Source organism: Struthio camelus, chromosome 3, assembly GCF_040807025.1.
Source record: "Struthio camelus isolate bStrCam1 chromosome 3, bStrCam1.hap1, whole genome shotgun sequence".
NCBI classification, from domain to species: domain Eukaryota; kingdom Metazoa; phylum Chordata; class Aves; order Struthioniformes; family Struthionidae; genus Struthio; species Struthio camelus.
Genome location: NC_090944.1, coordinates 8,140,835 through 8,156,878, shown reverse-complemented (window position 1 = coordinate 8,156,878; position 16,044 = coordinate 8,140,835). Strand labels below are relative to the sequence as shown.

At 49.8% G+C, this 16,044-nt stretch overlaps 1 protein-coding gene across 1 annotated transcript in view; it reads right to left on the bottom strand.

Moving 5' to 3' along the window:
• Positions 1 to 15,530, bottom strand: part of LOC138066526 (otoferlin-like) — a 45,733-nt gene extending 30,203 nt beyond the window's left edge. Inside the window, 14 exon segments of the mRNA XM_068936392.1 lie at positions 335 to 455; positions 3,650 to 3,833; positions 4,330 to 4,438; positions 4,885 to 5,108; positions 5,839 to 6,025; positions 6,384 to 6,570; positions 7,894 to 8,053; positions 9,370 to 9,454; positions 10,356 to 10,418; positions 10,912 to 11,043; positions 12,774 to 12,828; positions 13,133 to 13,259; positions 15,079 to 15,210; positions 15,485 to 15,530. Of these exon segments, the coding sequence (XP_068792493.1) occupies positions 335 to 455; positions 3,650 to 3,833; positions 4,330 to 4,438; positions 4,885 to 5,108; positions 5,839 to 6,025; positions 6,384 to 6,570; positions 7,894 to 8,053; positions 9,370 to 9,454; positions 10,356 to 10,418; positions 10,912 to 11,043; positions 12,774 to 12,828; positions 13,133 to 13,259; positions 15,079 to 15,210; positions 15,485 to 15,530 (1,812 nt within the window).
• Between the last annotated feature and the right edge of the window lie 514 nt (positions 15,531 to 16,044).

The window sequence follows — 16,044 nt, the reverse complement described above, 5'->3', positions numbered from 1 at the left end:
AATCAGTTCAGGCTACAAAGGAGGCTCTGCCACAAAAGGGGCTCACTCCAGGAGTCCAGGCAGGTAAAGTCTCCCACCTTCCTTCAGCCTTCCGGGGGACACTCTGGGTCTGACCCACACCAAAATTCATTCAACCCCCAGGGTTTGGCCATTCATTCTGTGGAGTGTTTAGTATTGCGGAGCTTCCTCTTTCCTGGCATGAGTTTGATAAAGGCTCTCTGCAACGGTCTGGCCCTGCTTTGTAACAAGCTGCAGAGACATGCAGGGAGCCTGGATGTGCCAGGAATGGCCTACCCCATCCCCTGAGCCAGCTCCATCCCCAGCACATACTGACCACCTTGTCTGCAATCTTGTCCATGATGGTGGCATTATACAGTCTCCGGCGCTGGTCTGGCCACCAGCTCTTGATGTACCTGCAGGCCTTCTTCTCAAAGTATGGCACGTGGAAGCAGTTCCTGCAACAGGAAGCAGAAGGATGTTCTGTGGTAGGACCACTCCCAGACAGGAATGGCCATTGCCCCCCACCTCTCTCAGCATGTCAGAGCGCTGGGATGGGGAAATGGATATACATGAAGTCAGGCCAAGAGGAAAGGCGCTGGGAGTAGCATATATGAATTGCACATTCAAGGACAGAGACTCCATCTCTCCTAGCACCCTTCCACATCTGGAGTACTGTGTCCACGTCTGGGCTCCCCAATACAAGAGAGACATGGAGCTCCTGGAGTGAGTCCAGCAAAGGGCCACTAAGATGATGAAGGGGCTGGAGCATCTCCCCTAGGAGGAAAGGCTGAGGGAGCTGTTACTCTTCAGCCTGCAGAAGAAAAAATTGAGGGGGAATCTCATCAATGTGGACAAGTATCTGAAGGGAGGGCGTCGAGAGGAGGAGGCCAGACTCTTCTGTGTGGTGCCCAGCAACAGGACGAGAGGCAACAGGCACAAACTGAAGCACAGGAACTTCCATATGAATAGGAAGAAAAACTTGCTGACTGTGAGGGTGACAGAGCACGGGACCAGGTGGCCCAGACAGACTGCAGACTCTCCTTCCTTGGAGATATTCAAAAGCATCTGGACACAGTCCTGAGCAAAATGTTGTAGGTGACCCTGGTTGAGCGGAGGTGGGGGTTGGACTAGATGATCCCCAGAGGTCCCTTCCAACCACAACCATTCTGTGATTCCTAGCACCAGACCGGTCCCCACCCAAGTCCACAGCTAGGCCAGCCATGCCTGGGGGGAACTTTCCCCTCCCAGCCAAGGCCCACCCAAACTGCCCCCAGGCATGCCCTGCCTGGGTTAACCCCTGCCTCTGCCCAGGGAGGGTTGGGGCTGCATGCATTGGCCAGGTGCTCCAGTGTGACAGCGCATGCAGGCAGACACCATGAGCGAGCACAAGTGAAACCAAAGCACTAACACCCTATTCTGAAAGCCAGCGAGCATTTCTTATAGACCCCCCTGGCCTTCACAACAGGCAGAGGTCTCTGCTGTTTGCAGAGCTGCCAGATTTCCATTCGTCTGTGGGATGGACGTGGCATGGAGAGACAATAGTCATGGCACAGAAAAGGGGGGGGAAGAGCCAGGATCACAGGCATGCCCTGCAGAACAGGTTCATGCTTCTGGTTTGCCCAAGGCAGCCTGAGCATCCGCTGTGAGCCAGGATTCACCCTGGATAAAGCCACTGCAGATCCTGCTGCAACTGGAATCACCCTTAGGTTACAAAACAGCTTCACTTCATCTTGTGAAGCTATCTGGGTTATTTTTAGCCAGAAGATGTCAGCAGAGTCCCACAGTTGATGGTGAAACTCCCTGTGCTCTGATAAGGGAGTAGGAAAAGCAAAGCCCAGGGGAATACGCTCTGTAAAACATCTGTGCTTTCCATCTCCCTTCTGCATTCACCTTCCCAATGGGCTGCTTAACAAGTGCAGCAACCCCAGGCAGACAGTTCTATCTAGAATGCAAACAGCCTTGATTCAGGTTAGTCTCTTTCATTTCCCAGTTGAATTAAGTCAGTCAGTTAATTTTGATTAGCAACATCTATCTGCTGGTATAATAGTTACAATAATCCACTTTCAATACATCTCATCAGGTTAAATCCGATTAGCCTTCCTGAGTACAAGTCCTTTCTATTCAAATCTTGGCCAGGGATGACGTGCAGCTTAGACATACCAAGACCCAGGTCCTGATCCCATTTGCTTCTGGGCTTTCTGAAAAGCCTTCTGAAGCTCCAGGTGCTTGGGGTAGAAAGCATCGAGTAGACTCACATTTGTAGCTGTCTGGATCATCTGTCTTTTAGGGTAATTTCTACCTGCACATTGCAAAGAATTGCCTCAATTCTACAGATGGAGAAACTGAAGCAGAGAGAACAGAACTCATCTGCCCAGTGAAACTCACCAGTTTTGGCAGTCCCAGGAATAGGATCTACTTTCCCCATATCCTGATTCTCTGACACTGACACACGAGAACGAGGCATGCCAATAGTTAGAGGGAATGGGAATAGACAGACTGACCAAAAGAGAGAGAGAAGCTACAAATCTAGACACTGAAAGGATTTTAAGACTTTTACCCCAAACTCCTGCTAACCCATTCTCATGAACTTCCTCCAGCAGTTTCTGTATCCTCCCCTCTCTGTGTTTGTGACCTCGGCTAGCTTTTCAGATCCCAAGCGATTCCAAATGCACCTTGCCCCAGCACAAATTACCTTAATTACTGAAATCTATGCCTTATTTCAAGGTAGACTTTGCCAATCTCTAAATGGTCTCCATGATGTTTTCGTTATGTCAGGCAGCTAGAGAAATCAAAGACGCAAAGCCCAGGCATCTCCCTCCCTCTTTCCTCCCTGATGGGCAGAAGTGCGTTTGTGCATTCACACATTTGCTGTGGCATCAAAGGGTCCTAGGCAGGGACCTGTCTTTTAGGCTGGTTTTCTGAATGTCTGAAACTTGCATGTGCAGCAGTCCATCTGCTTTTTTTAATGCCAACCAATGATTTTTGAATCCACTGGTTAACTTTCCCCTAACTTGCCACAGAGGTAGAGCGTTAAAGGTGTGGATAGCTAGGAGCGCTGGGCACATAACTGGCTGCGTAGATGAGAGAGGCCCTCTGTAGGGTAGGCTGAGAGGTCAACTCAACCTTTATGAGACAACAGGCAATCGACAAGAGTGCTCAGCACTGTAGGCAATGGCGGTGGGTGTTCAGCTCTTCTTAGCTGTAATACCCAAGATGGGGTCTCTACAAGCACTTAGCTAAGCTCCCTTCACAGGGCACAGAGAGCTAGTGGCGGCTGCTGCTGCTCCTAGGACTGGTTGGCTGAATGACTCTCCAGGTTCCTGGGACTGCACTGACTCCATCTCTGCTGACTCTCGGGGGAGCTCAGATACCTGGCACACAGGCCAACACCTTCGGACAAGGAACTAAGTCACATCTCTCCCCACGAGCTTTTAGGTCTGCTGCTCCCATCAGCCTACAGACCGTTCAGAAACCAGATGCTAATTCCCTCTCCTGCAAGGCAAGGGAGCACACTGCCTGTCTGTTTCCCAGCTGCTGGCAGGAGACAGACCTCTCCTACCTCATTACAACACTGCAATGTCCCTTCCCTCACTTTCCCCTTGCCATGTTCAGCAATGCAGCCCTCTGGTGGCCAGGTGGGCACTCTTACCTGTCTGTGACCAGGGGTTTCATGGGTTGAGATGAGGAAATGGAGACCAGCTCTCCATCCTCATCACCATCTTCCTCACTTGAGTTCTGGAGCAGCTCAGACTCTTCTTCGTCCCCATCCCCTCCATCTTTCTTCCTCCGCAAGGTAGGTTTGGCCATGCCATCAATCTGGTTCCCATAGTTACCTCAGGAAAGAAGTCACAGGGCTATAACTCACACTGGGGTTAAACGGCCTCAGTCACCTGCCTTTAATTCAGGCTGGGGAGCAACTTCCTCTGCAGGAACCATGGGGGACAGTGGAGTTCAGCTTTCTGAAACCCTGACCAGGGATTACAAACTAACAACAGAAATCTGTCCTCTACTCATGCCCCCTTCCAAGCCACTAGAAACATACATCCTTCCTTTGGTGGTTAACCTCTGGAAACGCAAAGCCAGGTGCTCTCAACTGAGAGATGGAGCAGATCCACTGCTGACAGGAGATCACGCAGCAAAGAGCTCATCTGGGGACACGCATGGCTTGTGCCAATGAAGTAGCCATCACCTTCTTCCTAAACTGAGAGCCTCGGATGCTCTGTCAAATGTTAGCATGGAAAGAGGGGGTAAACAGCCTGCTTTTGGCCTTGGCTCCTGCAGTCTCTGCCGGGCATGTTTCAAAACCAACCTCCTCAGAAAACCACCAACCTATTGTGACCTCAAAGTTGATGGGTTTGTCACCAATCTTCCTGTCGATCATGGTAGCTTCCAGGAAGGCTCCAAAGAGGAAGAATTCCTCCATTTTCCCAGTACAGTTCTGCAGGAAAAACCCAGGCAATTAGGATTCAAGGTTAAGGTCAGCTGGATGAACCCTTAGGAGAACAAGCCACAGGGCAGGGGGTCCCAGAAGGCCACATTCGGCACCTTGAACACCTACACAGGCTCTATGAAGGGGAGGTGCCACTGTCTAGGTTTTCATGGAGACTATGAGGGTTTTCTCTCCCTCTGCTCAAGCCTTCTAAGAGATAGGTGTCTGGCTGAACTCGGTGTCTAGGCTCACTGCATGTTCTTTTTGAATGACCATAAAACCTGAAAAAATCTTTGCAAGATTTGTTGTCGTGCTGGGGGATCCAGCACATTTAGTGCAACACTAAATAAAATCCTCAGTCTATGAGACCTGGCATAATTACCAAGAGGACTGAGCAAACTATCACTAACACCCAGCACTTGTCACTGGCAACCGAAGGGTCAGGGAAGACTTACATCGGCAACTGATGGGGCCTGCTCAACTTGCACCTCAGTGGAGCTGTTGATCTCTGGGTTGCTGGTATCCAAGATCTCCACAGCAAGGCTCATCAAAAGCCTGGCCCGGAAGGAGACACCTTCACCCAGACCCTCATTCAGATCCTGGTGCTCATCCATTAGGGTGTAGTTCCGAGTGGAGCCATACATGTTCACCCAGGCAGGGCCAAAGGTGGGCAGGAAGCCTGCAGGAGACCAGACACACACGTAGTGAAGGGGATGTGCAAGAAGGAGGGCATGGCTTTGTCTCAGGGCTCAAGCTGGCTCATGGAATGGCATCACTTCCCTGCTCTGGGTAGGGTAGTACAGGATTGAGCATGCGTGTGTGCGTGCGCGCACATGGAAAATACACACATGCAACAATACATGGAGATGATTTTGTGGTGACAGCAGTGAGGGGGATTGTGCAGCTCACCACGCCAAAGACACACATAACTATTCCGATGGGCAAGCCACCCAGCATGAGGCAACAGAGAGGAGAAACCCTCATTAGCCACCTTCATAGAGCCCTCTCTGGTTTTACATTGGTCCTGTCCACGTGTGCGCTAGTGCATTTGTGTGTGTGTGTGCGTTTGTGCATGCGTGCATGTGTGTGTCTGTGTGAACATGAGAGCCTGTCAGATATTCATCCATTCATGGCCATGAATTTTCAGGAAGGGCCAATTGTTCTTGGGTGTCTTTTCTTTCAAGTTTCTGACTGGAGGCATGTTATGGGACTTGGTTTTCAGGGAATGGGTGCCCAGTGATCTCAGAAAACCACTGCAGGGAATAAAGGTCTCTCCTACTGGCCACCAAGGAGCAGCTGTCTCCAGGGCTGGGGAAGGAGCCTGGGCTATTTTGCTAACTCTCTGCCAAAGGGAAGTCTCTCTCTACCATGAAGAAGGTGTCTCAGTCCTCCCCTCATATTAGCTTTACCTTTGTCTCCTTCATTAGAGATCTTCCGCAAATCAATGAAATGGGTCCCAATGGCCACATCGTTGACTTTGTCAGAGTCTCGGATCTGGATCTTTATCCTCTTGCACAATGGGGGGAACATTTCTGTGAAGACTATTTGCTCATTCCAGAGAGGCTCATAGCTGCTCTTCTGCACAGATGTCTTCCCCTGCCAAGTGGGAGGAGAAAGCACATGTTTCACAAGGGTCTGAGCCCACAAGCCACCCACCTTCTTTCAGACCTCAACTCCTCCCCTGCTAATGACCATGATAGCAACATGTGTTCTGCTCGGGACTTTCTTCTCCCAAATAGAGACTGCTGGAGACTGCAGACTGATGCAACCCCCTCGTAGTCTGGGCAAGAGAAGGGAACGTGGTACATGACAAACAAGCAGCTTTGTCACACAGTTCAACATCTACATGCCAGGACAGCTGAGATCATCCTTGGCCACGTAGTCCCAAACCTGCATAATGGCTAGCCCTGCTCACGTTATCATGTCACAAAGGTATAGCAAGCAGCTCACTCACCTTCTGCCCTGCAAAGAACACCTGCACATAGGGGTCCACCAAGTCCTTGTTCTCCCCAATGAGAGCCTTCTTCACATTGGCCATGAGGCTGGTGTTCATACGGGGCAGCCCCTCAGCTCGATAGATCTTTATGTAGAAACGAGCCCATTGCCGCTCCGGAGGGACCCCATCTGGAAGGAGGAGGTTCCTGCAACATCAGAAAACAGGACTCAAAACAGCTCCTGGGCCTGGCAGGTTTGTCAGGAGAGACTTGCAGAAGAGGGAGAAGCTGCCTCACTTTTGGAGCACAGGCTGTGAGGAGGTGGAAAGGTAGCCATTTCTGCAGCCCTATATTTTATCATAGTCCTGTTCCTGCCCACCTTCCTGATTCAGGACGGGGAAGGGCGGTTTCATAAGGGAAACCTTATGGCAACACATTGAGGTGCCTCAGAGACAACCTGCATCTTTTTAAAGGGATACAATCATTATCAGCAGTGGAGCCGAGGGGAAGACTAATCTCTACCTAGTTTAGACATCTGCAGCAGCCCAGATGAATGGGATGTTAGAAGGGCCTTTACCTTTGGAAAAGGCCCTCATACCCTGCCAGGGTATAAGGAGAACTGGGGTGGTTATACTGGAAGGAAACTTGAGCTCCGTGAAATGGCTTCTCGTGGCAGGTCTTGCCTCTTCCCTCTTCCCCGAGAGCTACAGAGGATGCTGTGAACAACAATTCTAAAGGAACTTTGTCCGCGATAAAGTGGGATAATAGCATGACTACAGCATGGAACAATAGTCCAAAAGAGTTCACATGCTGCTTTAAGCCCCTTGGTGCCCAGCAAGTCAAGAAGGCTGTACTAGCATTTTCATACTAGCGTGATAAGCTTAGTTGCTGACTACTTGGGCAGAGGCTGAGAGATGGACTTGCAAGTCTGTGATCGCACTTGGAGATATTTAATTGACTTGAAACACTCAGGGCTACAACTACGTTTTAAACTCGCTTGACTCTTCTTGCATGGCCTTTCAGATGCTCTGGGGAGTTGAAGAGCTCTGCCCACTCATGTCACCTGGCAAACACTTACACAAACTGCTCCTCTCTGTCCTTGCACTGGGTAGGGAGACCTCAGCCATCATTTCCCATCTTCCCTTCAACCTCACTTCTGTGGCTCCCATTCAACGGCCAACTGGAGCAACAGCTAAAAAGCACGGACATTATGTTGGTTCACATCAGGCTGGTGCTGGTATGCAGAAGTGAACAACCAGCAGCAGAGGGTCTGAACTGATATAAAGGACTGGTCTGTAGTGATGTGACCAGGATTTGCATCAGTAATCTAGCAACTCTTCTCTTTCCAAGAAACAATCTAGTTGGCACTTCTGATTGCAGTGCACAAGTTAAGCATGCCTATTAGAGGGGCTGTCAGCCTAATTGGGAAGGGGTGCTGTCCTTACTGAATAATCCAAAATAAAGTGACACAAAAAGCTCATAGCTCATTCCCAAGGAAGGATACAGGAAATCGGCTCTACGAATCCTTACCCCTCAATATCATCCTCATCTGTCTCATTGGCTTTGTGTGGTGTCTTGATGTTGTCCCCTTTCCCTACCACAGCAACGTCACACTTCAGATAACCTTTAAGTCCAGCAGTGAGATCCTCAGGGTCAGAAAGGATGGCCCATTTGTGATAGAACTGGTGCTCTGAAAGCCATGGAACAAGACAGACATTTATCAGAATTACAGGAATTACTGTGAGCACTGGGCATGTCTGTCCACTTGACTGCAGAAGCCTGCATGCATGCCTAAGAGACATCTTCAGGTGTGAGGAATTCCAGACAGAACCCCCTGAAAATCCATTGGGAGAATCTGCCTCATGTTGAAGACAGAGAAGCAATGGGATAAACTGCCTGTAGAGGTGTGGAGTTTCCATCACTGGACATTTTTAAGGCCTAGTGCCTCTTAGATGGGCGAGAAAGATCTCATCCTTCTGTGGAGTGCATCAGAGGAGACGCTCTCTTAAGGTACCTTCCAGCATCATTTGCTGAGCACCCCTGAAACGGAAACTTAGCTCTCAGGACTCTTCAGAGGGGCAGAGTGCTACAAAAAGGCCTGATGCATAAGCTAAGATAAAATCCCAGTGATTTTGGATGTCTCTTCTCTAAAGGGAAGTTTCAGGTGTTCCTTACGCTGGCATGCTGCAAGCCCTGGGCCCTCCAAGGAGCCATGCTCTTCTGTACAGAACAGACATTTCTTAGTCTCCTCTCCTGCAGATGGGTTTGCTTCATCAGTCTGCCAGACACGTTCAAGATGATTCACTGATTCAGTGACTTTTCAGGCAGAAGCTCAGCAGGGAGCCTGTCACGGAGTAGGGCTGATCCTTCCCAAGAGCAAGGGTATGGACTGAATGACCTCTCCAGGGACCCTTCTGGACCTCCTTTATACTAATCCCAACCATGCCTGCTTTCGCTGCGCACAGCGAGTGCAGGATGCTGAAAGCTTCCACATTTCTTTTATGGTTCTATAAAACAGGCTTCCCTGAAACAGAGGTCCTCTAAACAAAGCCCACGATAGCACAGTGGATTTTAGTAGCACTCATTGGGCCCCTCTGTGCTAAGTCAAGGCAGGCTGTAGCATCAGTGAGCAACATGACATTCTCACAGAAGCTCTAATTAACCTCTCTTTCTTTGCACACTGGGCATCTTCCTGTCTTGGTCTAAAGGCCAGCCACACAGGGCTAGACCTTCAGCTCTCGGAAAGGTCAACATCTTGCCTAAGCAAGCTAATCTAAGCTTCTTAGGAGGTCAGTGGAGAGAGAATGGCACATCTGAGGACAATTCTACCTGCGTGCATTATGCCTTATCCTAGAATGGGATATACCATCTTCTGGAGAGGCTGAGGGCTCTTTTCGGACTGCAGAAGGAGCCTAGATGACATGCTTGCACCTGGGATACTAAAGACATTTATTTGATGGTGAAGGTAGGCATCTATATGACCACTTGCAAATTGTGGTGACATACCAGGCTGGGTGTAAACAGTTCCAACATCCATCTTGAAGGAGCCTACCAAAGTCCCACTGCGCAAGAGATTTTTTGAGTGGATCACCTGAAAAGTGAGGGAGAAAAACAAGTCAGAGCTTTTTCTATGCCCAGGCATGCTGGGAGGGGTAGGGCTGTTTCTAGAACGGTTCAGTGTCAAACATTAAAGGATTTGATGCATCTTGCTTAGTTTGGGCAGGAGACATAATCACTCTGTGAAGCACAGTGTGGTTGGCAGCTCTTGTTTAGCAGTCTTGCAAGCAAGTGTACACTTATATTCAATAGAAAAAAAAGTAAAAAAAAAAATCATCTCTGAAACAAGATGCAGTGTTCCAGCCACTATGGCAACAAACACTGAGACATTCTCCTCAAGGAAGTGTCTCAAAGATGCTTGAAATCTATGCTTTAATTCCCTTCCTGGGAGAAATTACACAGCCAGACTATGCATGGGATAGATGTGGATGCTCCTAGCCAGCCTGCTTTGATCTGTGAATCTATGAATCTCCTTCCTAGTCTTCCTTTGCGGCTCTGGGGAGAGCTGGAGTGTCTGTTTTGCTCTCATTATTTACACTTCTGAATTTCCTCAAGAGCTGCACCCACTCTCATGCTTCAGGGAATCCACTGGCAGCCTCAGGAAGCTCTTGCTTCTCCCCAAGCCTAAAGAGACATCCTGAGACAGGCTTAGTTTTACCTAGCTAGGAAATACCAGAGAGCAGCCACAGAAGAAGATAGGGAACACGAGTGGAGGGGTGTGGCTGCAGCAATAAGGACACTGACAGAGGGATTGGGGGGGTCTGCAAAGGAGGTGAGGCTCGTAGGACATGAGGGCTGAGAGAGAGGGACTGAGCACCTCCGCTCCTGCCAGAGGTCTCGCATCAAGGGTCTTAAATCCATCCCAACAAGTAAGTAAAATGGGTTGGTTTCCACCAAAGCCCACTGAAAAGGACAACACAACCATGCTCACTTACGGACAGCTTGATGATCTTATCGAACATGACATCTGGGGGAACATGGAAATCAAAGACGAAGTACTGAAAGAGAAGGAGCATGCGTGAAAGCAGGGAAGCAGGCATGGGCTCCTTCTGAATTGAAGGACAACATGGTCCATATCCCACCAACAGAGACGTGTCTGTGCAGAGGAACAGCCTGCAGTTCACGTCACAGCTGGAGAGGGACCCATGTCAGCCCAACAACTGACAGCATCAGTGATCTGAGAAACTAAAATAAAGCATTAACTTCTTGGAAAAACTGAGAAAGTGGGCACAGGCTCATTTAATTTGAGACTGATCGAGTGAGGGGTTTTGTTTTGCTTTGGTTTTTTGTCACCATTTTGTAAAATACCAGAGGGCCAAGGTTTCATCCCTCCTTCTGCATGGTTTGTGATTTCATCTTACTCCAGCAAAAGGTAACAGAAGAAAAAGAAAAAAAAACAAAGTCAAATAAATGTCATTTGCTGTCAAACTGCAGTCTAGGCCTTGAGGAGCAACGAGCCTGGAGCAGCACCTCAGGAAAAATCCAGCTCACCTCATTGTAGTAAGGGCAATTAGTCGAGTCCTTCATGGACGTGCATTTCTTTTCATCTCCAACCTCCACACAGGCCACGGGGTCCATGTTGAGCCCAACCAGCTGCCGTGCCTCAATGACTGTGATGCTGACCTGGGGAGAGAGATTCATGGACCTCCACCTTGGCTGCCCTAAACTGTGTCTCCACCTGGCTCTCCTCTCCAAGGTGCTTTCAGTGCCGGGGTGGCAGCTGGGTAGTCTCTCTTCATCACACAAAAGAGACAGGGCTGCTCCTACAAGCCTGAGAGAGCTGCGGCATGGCATGGGAGGTAGGAGCATCAGAGCAGCCCTGTCCGTTCAGATGGCTCTTCTGCTCCAAGAGCACGTAAGGCACAAAGCTGAACAGATTTAGCTAAGCTGCAGGAGCAGACACTCTGCTACTGATGCCCTAACTGGCTTAACTTGCTTCTGCTAAAAAATACAAGGGGTAAACCGCTCATAAAAGGAAGCTGATAAAAGACAGCTGAGCTCTCTAAAGAAGAGGACAAGACTGCCTGGCATTGATTGCTGCACAAACTGACTTACTGCAGAGGAGCTGAGCTGCAAATGCAACCTCCTACCCCTCACCCAAAGCTGCACCAGCTTAACAAACCCAGCTCAAATCCCTTCCTCATTTCAAGGGCAGCAAGGTAGGTGCGAATACTCTCAGACTCCTTCTGAGGAGGTAAGCAGCTAAGGTCACCGCTCTGTTCCCTCACCATTCCCAATGAAGAGCAGCCTTGTGATACTCCTGTTTGCACTGGCCAATTAACTGAACCTCTTGCTCTGTCTTGCACATAATTCGTCTTGCACCTTCCTCCTTCTCCTTACATTCCGATTATACTATTCCCGAACCAGGGACACTCAGTCCTCGTCGTCCTCGCAACTTGCTTTAGGCTTTTTATGCGTATAATTAAACCTCTTCCACATACTGCTCTACTGCATCTTCTGATGTCAACTGGTCTCTCATGGGATTTAGAAGTGGACGCCGTATGTGGTCTACAATAAACCTTTAACAACAAATCATTATTTGCATTGTTCCCAGACATCCCTAGGAACGTGCTACTGCACTAACACGCAAGGACAGAAAAGTAAACGGCTGCCGAATCAGCATGACTCAGGGAAAACGAGAAGAGGAACAAGATAACAGCAACCAGGCACCAACCTACCAGAGGAAATCCAACGAGTACTGCCAGCCAGGCCTCGTCAATTGGGAACGCTAAAACAGGTACTGAAAGCCTTTGGAAATTAAGAGAACTGTGTTGGAGATTGCCTGCTTCAAACCCTGATTAAGCTGGGCTTTCTGGGCTTGTCACAATGGACAGCAAATCCAGTTAACTACTTGAGATATAGCTTATCACTCTAGCATTTAAATACCAGCTTTTTGAAAGTCATCCTCCCACAGGAACAGTACCTGAAACAGTCGTTCACACGTGAGCCAGCCTTCAGACTTAACAAACAAATTGTCAGTTGCTTTTGTGAGCGCAGTACATTGAAACCCGCGCTGGACTCGCTCCCAACAACGCCATGCCAAGGTCCATAACCTGCTGCACGGGGAGGAGGCACAGCCTCGGTGGGACTCCAGCAAGCCTAGGCCTGCTCAAGTGACTGTCAGTCCTTCCTCCTGGTCCCAGAGCTGTCCCACAGGCCATCGGGGACAAAGGCTTCAACTAAGAGATTCAGCTCCTCAAGTAACTACTCTGCTGATAGTTGTGGTCCAAGAAAGCGTGAAAGAAAAGTTCTCAACTTGCCTCTTCCTCCCCTTAAACACTCCCTGTGAAATGGTCTCTCCCTGGGCTCTGAACCCCCCGAGCTGAAGTTGGGGGCACAGCGTTGTCACCTACCTGATAATCCATCGGCCTCCCAGCACTCGGCTCCATTTTGATATCAGGCTTGGACCTTCCAAAGGGCAGGAAAAAAGACCTCCGTCAAACAACAGAGGAACTCACTGCAGACTGTGACAGAGCATTTCCCAGGGTTACTCCTCACAGTGCCAGCTCCCTTGGCATGAGAGGAATATAAACTCCAGGGGCTGTGAAATGCCACTGAACATTCTTTGTTCAAGCGTTTCTGAAAACGGTTGCATGGGGCAACGTGATTTCCAGCATAGCTCAGCTCAGGGGACACATGGCTCTGGGGAGCAGGCACGTCTGAGAGTTTGCCATCACCTCCTGGCTTGCACAAGCTCACATCTGGCCTTCACCTCTTGTTGGAGACACTGGTGGTTACAGCCGTGACGGAAGCCAAGGAGACTGTGTCTGGGTCCAGTCCACCTCCTAGTCTCATGGCTTTTCGGCCCAGGTCTTCTGCTTCCAAAACAGCAGGTTCCTCTGCATAAAGGCACACAGACAAAAGAACGTCTCTTGTTGTTTCCACTCGGTGGATAATTAAAGACTCCGAGAAAGGTAACCAATACATCCTATCAACCTCTCCTGGAAATACAAAGAACAGTGGTCACCTGGTCAGGTCACAGACAACCTGGTTTAAAATGGATTTTAAAAGAGGTTTGCGTAGCGTGACACATTATTCCACCTGTGCTGTGTGCCAGCACAGTTTCATGAAGGCAATAAGCTTTGGAAAACTGAAATCCGACAAATGAGCAATGCAGACTTCACGAGGTAAAAGAGCATGTGAACATGTGCTGCAGCTCTAACTGCCATAAGGTGATGCACTGCTGAGGATGAAGGGAGGTGGGGAGCTGCTTTAGGGTCACTGGTTTGTTTCGTTGGCACAGGGGGAAATACTACCAAAACCACGCATAGAGCACAGACATCGCTTTTGGGAAACAGGTTTCCTACCTCGTGGCTAATCCAAGACTTGGATCAGTTGCTTCACCATAGTCTGGCCCGGTTCTGTGAGATAATACAGAAATAACCTTGGGCCTCAGCTGAAGTGAGGGGGATCTAGGCTGGATGTTAGGAAAAGCTTTCCTAGGTGGAGAGAGGCACTGCAGCAAGTTGTGTGTGAAAAGAGTGTCCTCATTTCCACTGAGGGACCTAAGCAGATTCCATCCTGCCACGTGTGGGTGGAGGGACAGACCAGCACCTTCCCAGCTCTGCTTGCAGTGATTCAGTGGGTTTGTTTGACCCGAGCAGAACTGGCAATCTGCCTGGGATGGCAGAAAGAAGCAGACCACCACTCAGGAGGGATGCTGGGAGGACTACGCCCTGTGGAGGGCAAAGGGGGAGGAAGGATACACACAGCTGTGAGGCAATGACCACATGAACAGTTGTTGCAACTGTTCCCCCACCACTGGTAAATCTACATGTGAATGTACTCCACAATCTGGAAGTACAGCCTTTTCATGCCTTTGCATCCCAGATGGCTTTCCTCATCACCTTAGGTGAAGTCTCCACCACAAGAAGAACACCCTTTCACTGGGGAGGGCAGGAAGATCACCAAGGTTTCAGTATTATGCCTCTACAGTCTGCCAAGGCCTCTACCTCTATAGTGTCTCAGGCCAAATCCCTCCTTTCTTCTCTTAAAAGCTGGCTGAACAACAAAGATTTGCCCATGAAGAATATCTAAAGCAACATTTGGTCTTCCTCCACAAAAAGGCATTCCCCAATTTCTTTGTCACTGAAACATCATAATTTGAGCCGAATGGAAACAACAACAAATTTCCGATCGCTAACCACCTTCTGCCTTTCCAGAAAGGTGTCCCATTTCAGCACTGTAGCAGGTATCGAGACCTTGGAACAGACAACCTTGAGGCAACAGAGCCCTACCTCTCACTGTGCTGCTGCAACGCTATTCATGCGGGTCTCCATGCATCACAGAGAAGCAGTGAAAGGGCTAAATCACGCTTTTTGCTCTTACACTTGCAAGTAATCCTTAAAATAAGCCAGAAACTGCCCACCTGACTTCCAGGTTTCACCATGATCTCACAAAGCGGGTGAGATCTGGCAAAGCCTTCAGTGTAAGGCTCTCTCCATCTATCCCTGCTTGCCAGTTCCCCCATGGAGACCCTCTCTCCAGCCTTCACCCTGTCCACCAAATGCTCCCTGTCTAATCCCTGAGTTACCAACAGCGTTGATGTGTGCCACTTACGGGGCCGGGAGGGGAGTCTCATCCGTTAAGTGGATGGGACCAGGGGCTTTCCTGGAACAGCAGTACTGGATCAGGGAACAACCTCCTCCCAGCACCTACCTTGCTTCCGATGATCATCCTTTGGTGGACGCGTCTTGCCAAGCTTCATGGCTGAAAAAAAAACTCCTTTCCCAGCTCCGGAAGAAGACGTGGGAAAGAACTCATTGCATCCTGTACTTTTAGTGGTGTTCTCTGTGACACAGGGGACAACAGGAGGTTTCACAGAATCACAGAATGGTTGAGGTTAGAAGAGGGACTGCTAACTTCCTGCTCACTTCCTCCCCCAGCTCCTTTATCTGGCAATACAAAGGGTCAACCACAGCACACCTTGCACAGGAGAGCTGACTGTCAGCCCAGGCCTCACAGAAAGGCCCCAGGCACTGCCTGCAGCCTGACACCTGCAGAGCTGCATCTGCTGTCTGAGGGTCTGTCTGGGTTGAAGCCTCACACACAGCTGAGGCAGCACCTCCAACTGCCACTGGGGAAAGTGCTCTGCAGCATGTCATGACCATGCCCCAGGGAAGGACACACCACTGCAGAAAAGGGAGAGGCACCTTCTTTGCCTGCTGCCCAAACTGCTGCCTCTGCTGGCCCCACTCTGGGAGCTGGGCTCTAGGCCTGGCTCTTATATAGGCCTCTGCCCAGCAGTGACTCACAAGGGTGCTTGACCCACCCAATCAGGAGCCACCTGAAACAAAAGCCCCAACTCCCTCTGACCAGGCCAGCCCAGAGAGCTCGTTAGCAGCAGCCCCACCTAGCTAGAACTTCCCAGAAGTTAAGTTAAGTCAAGGCCCCCTGCAGTAGTCCTTGCCTAGCTCTCCCTTCCTGCTAGCAGCAAGCACTGTCTAGTTCCTCGGGGGTCCCCAGAAAGCCTCCCCAACTTCCAACAAGGCCCACAAAAGGCCCAGGCAGAGCCCAGACACTGCTGCGCAAACTGCTGCGTCTGTTTGCTGCCTCTGTTTGCTGTGCTCTGCAGCTCATCACTGCACCATGACAAGAACAGGTGCGTTTTCACCAAAACAGAGC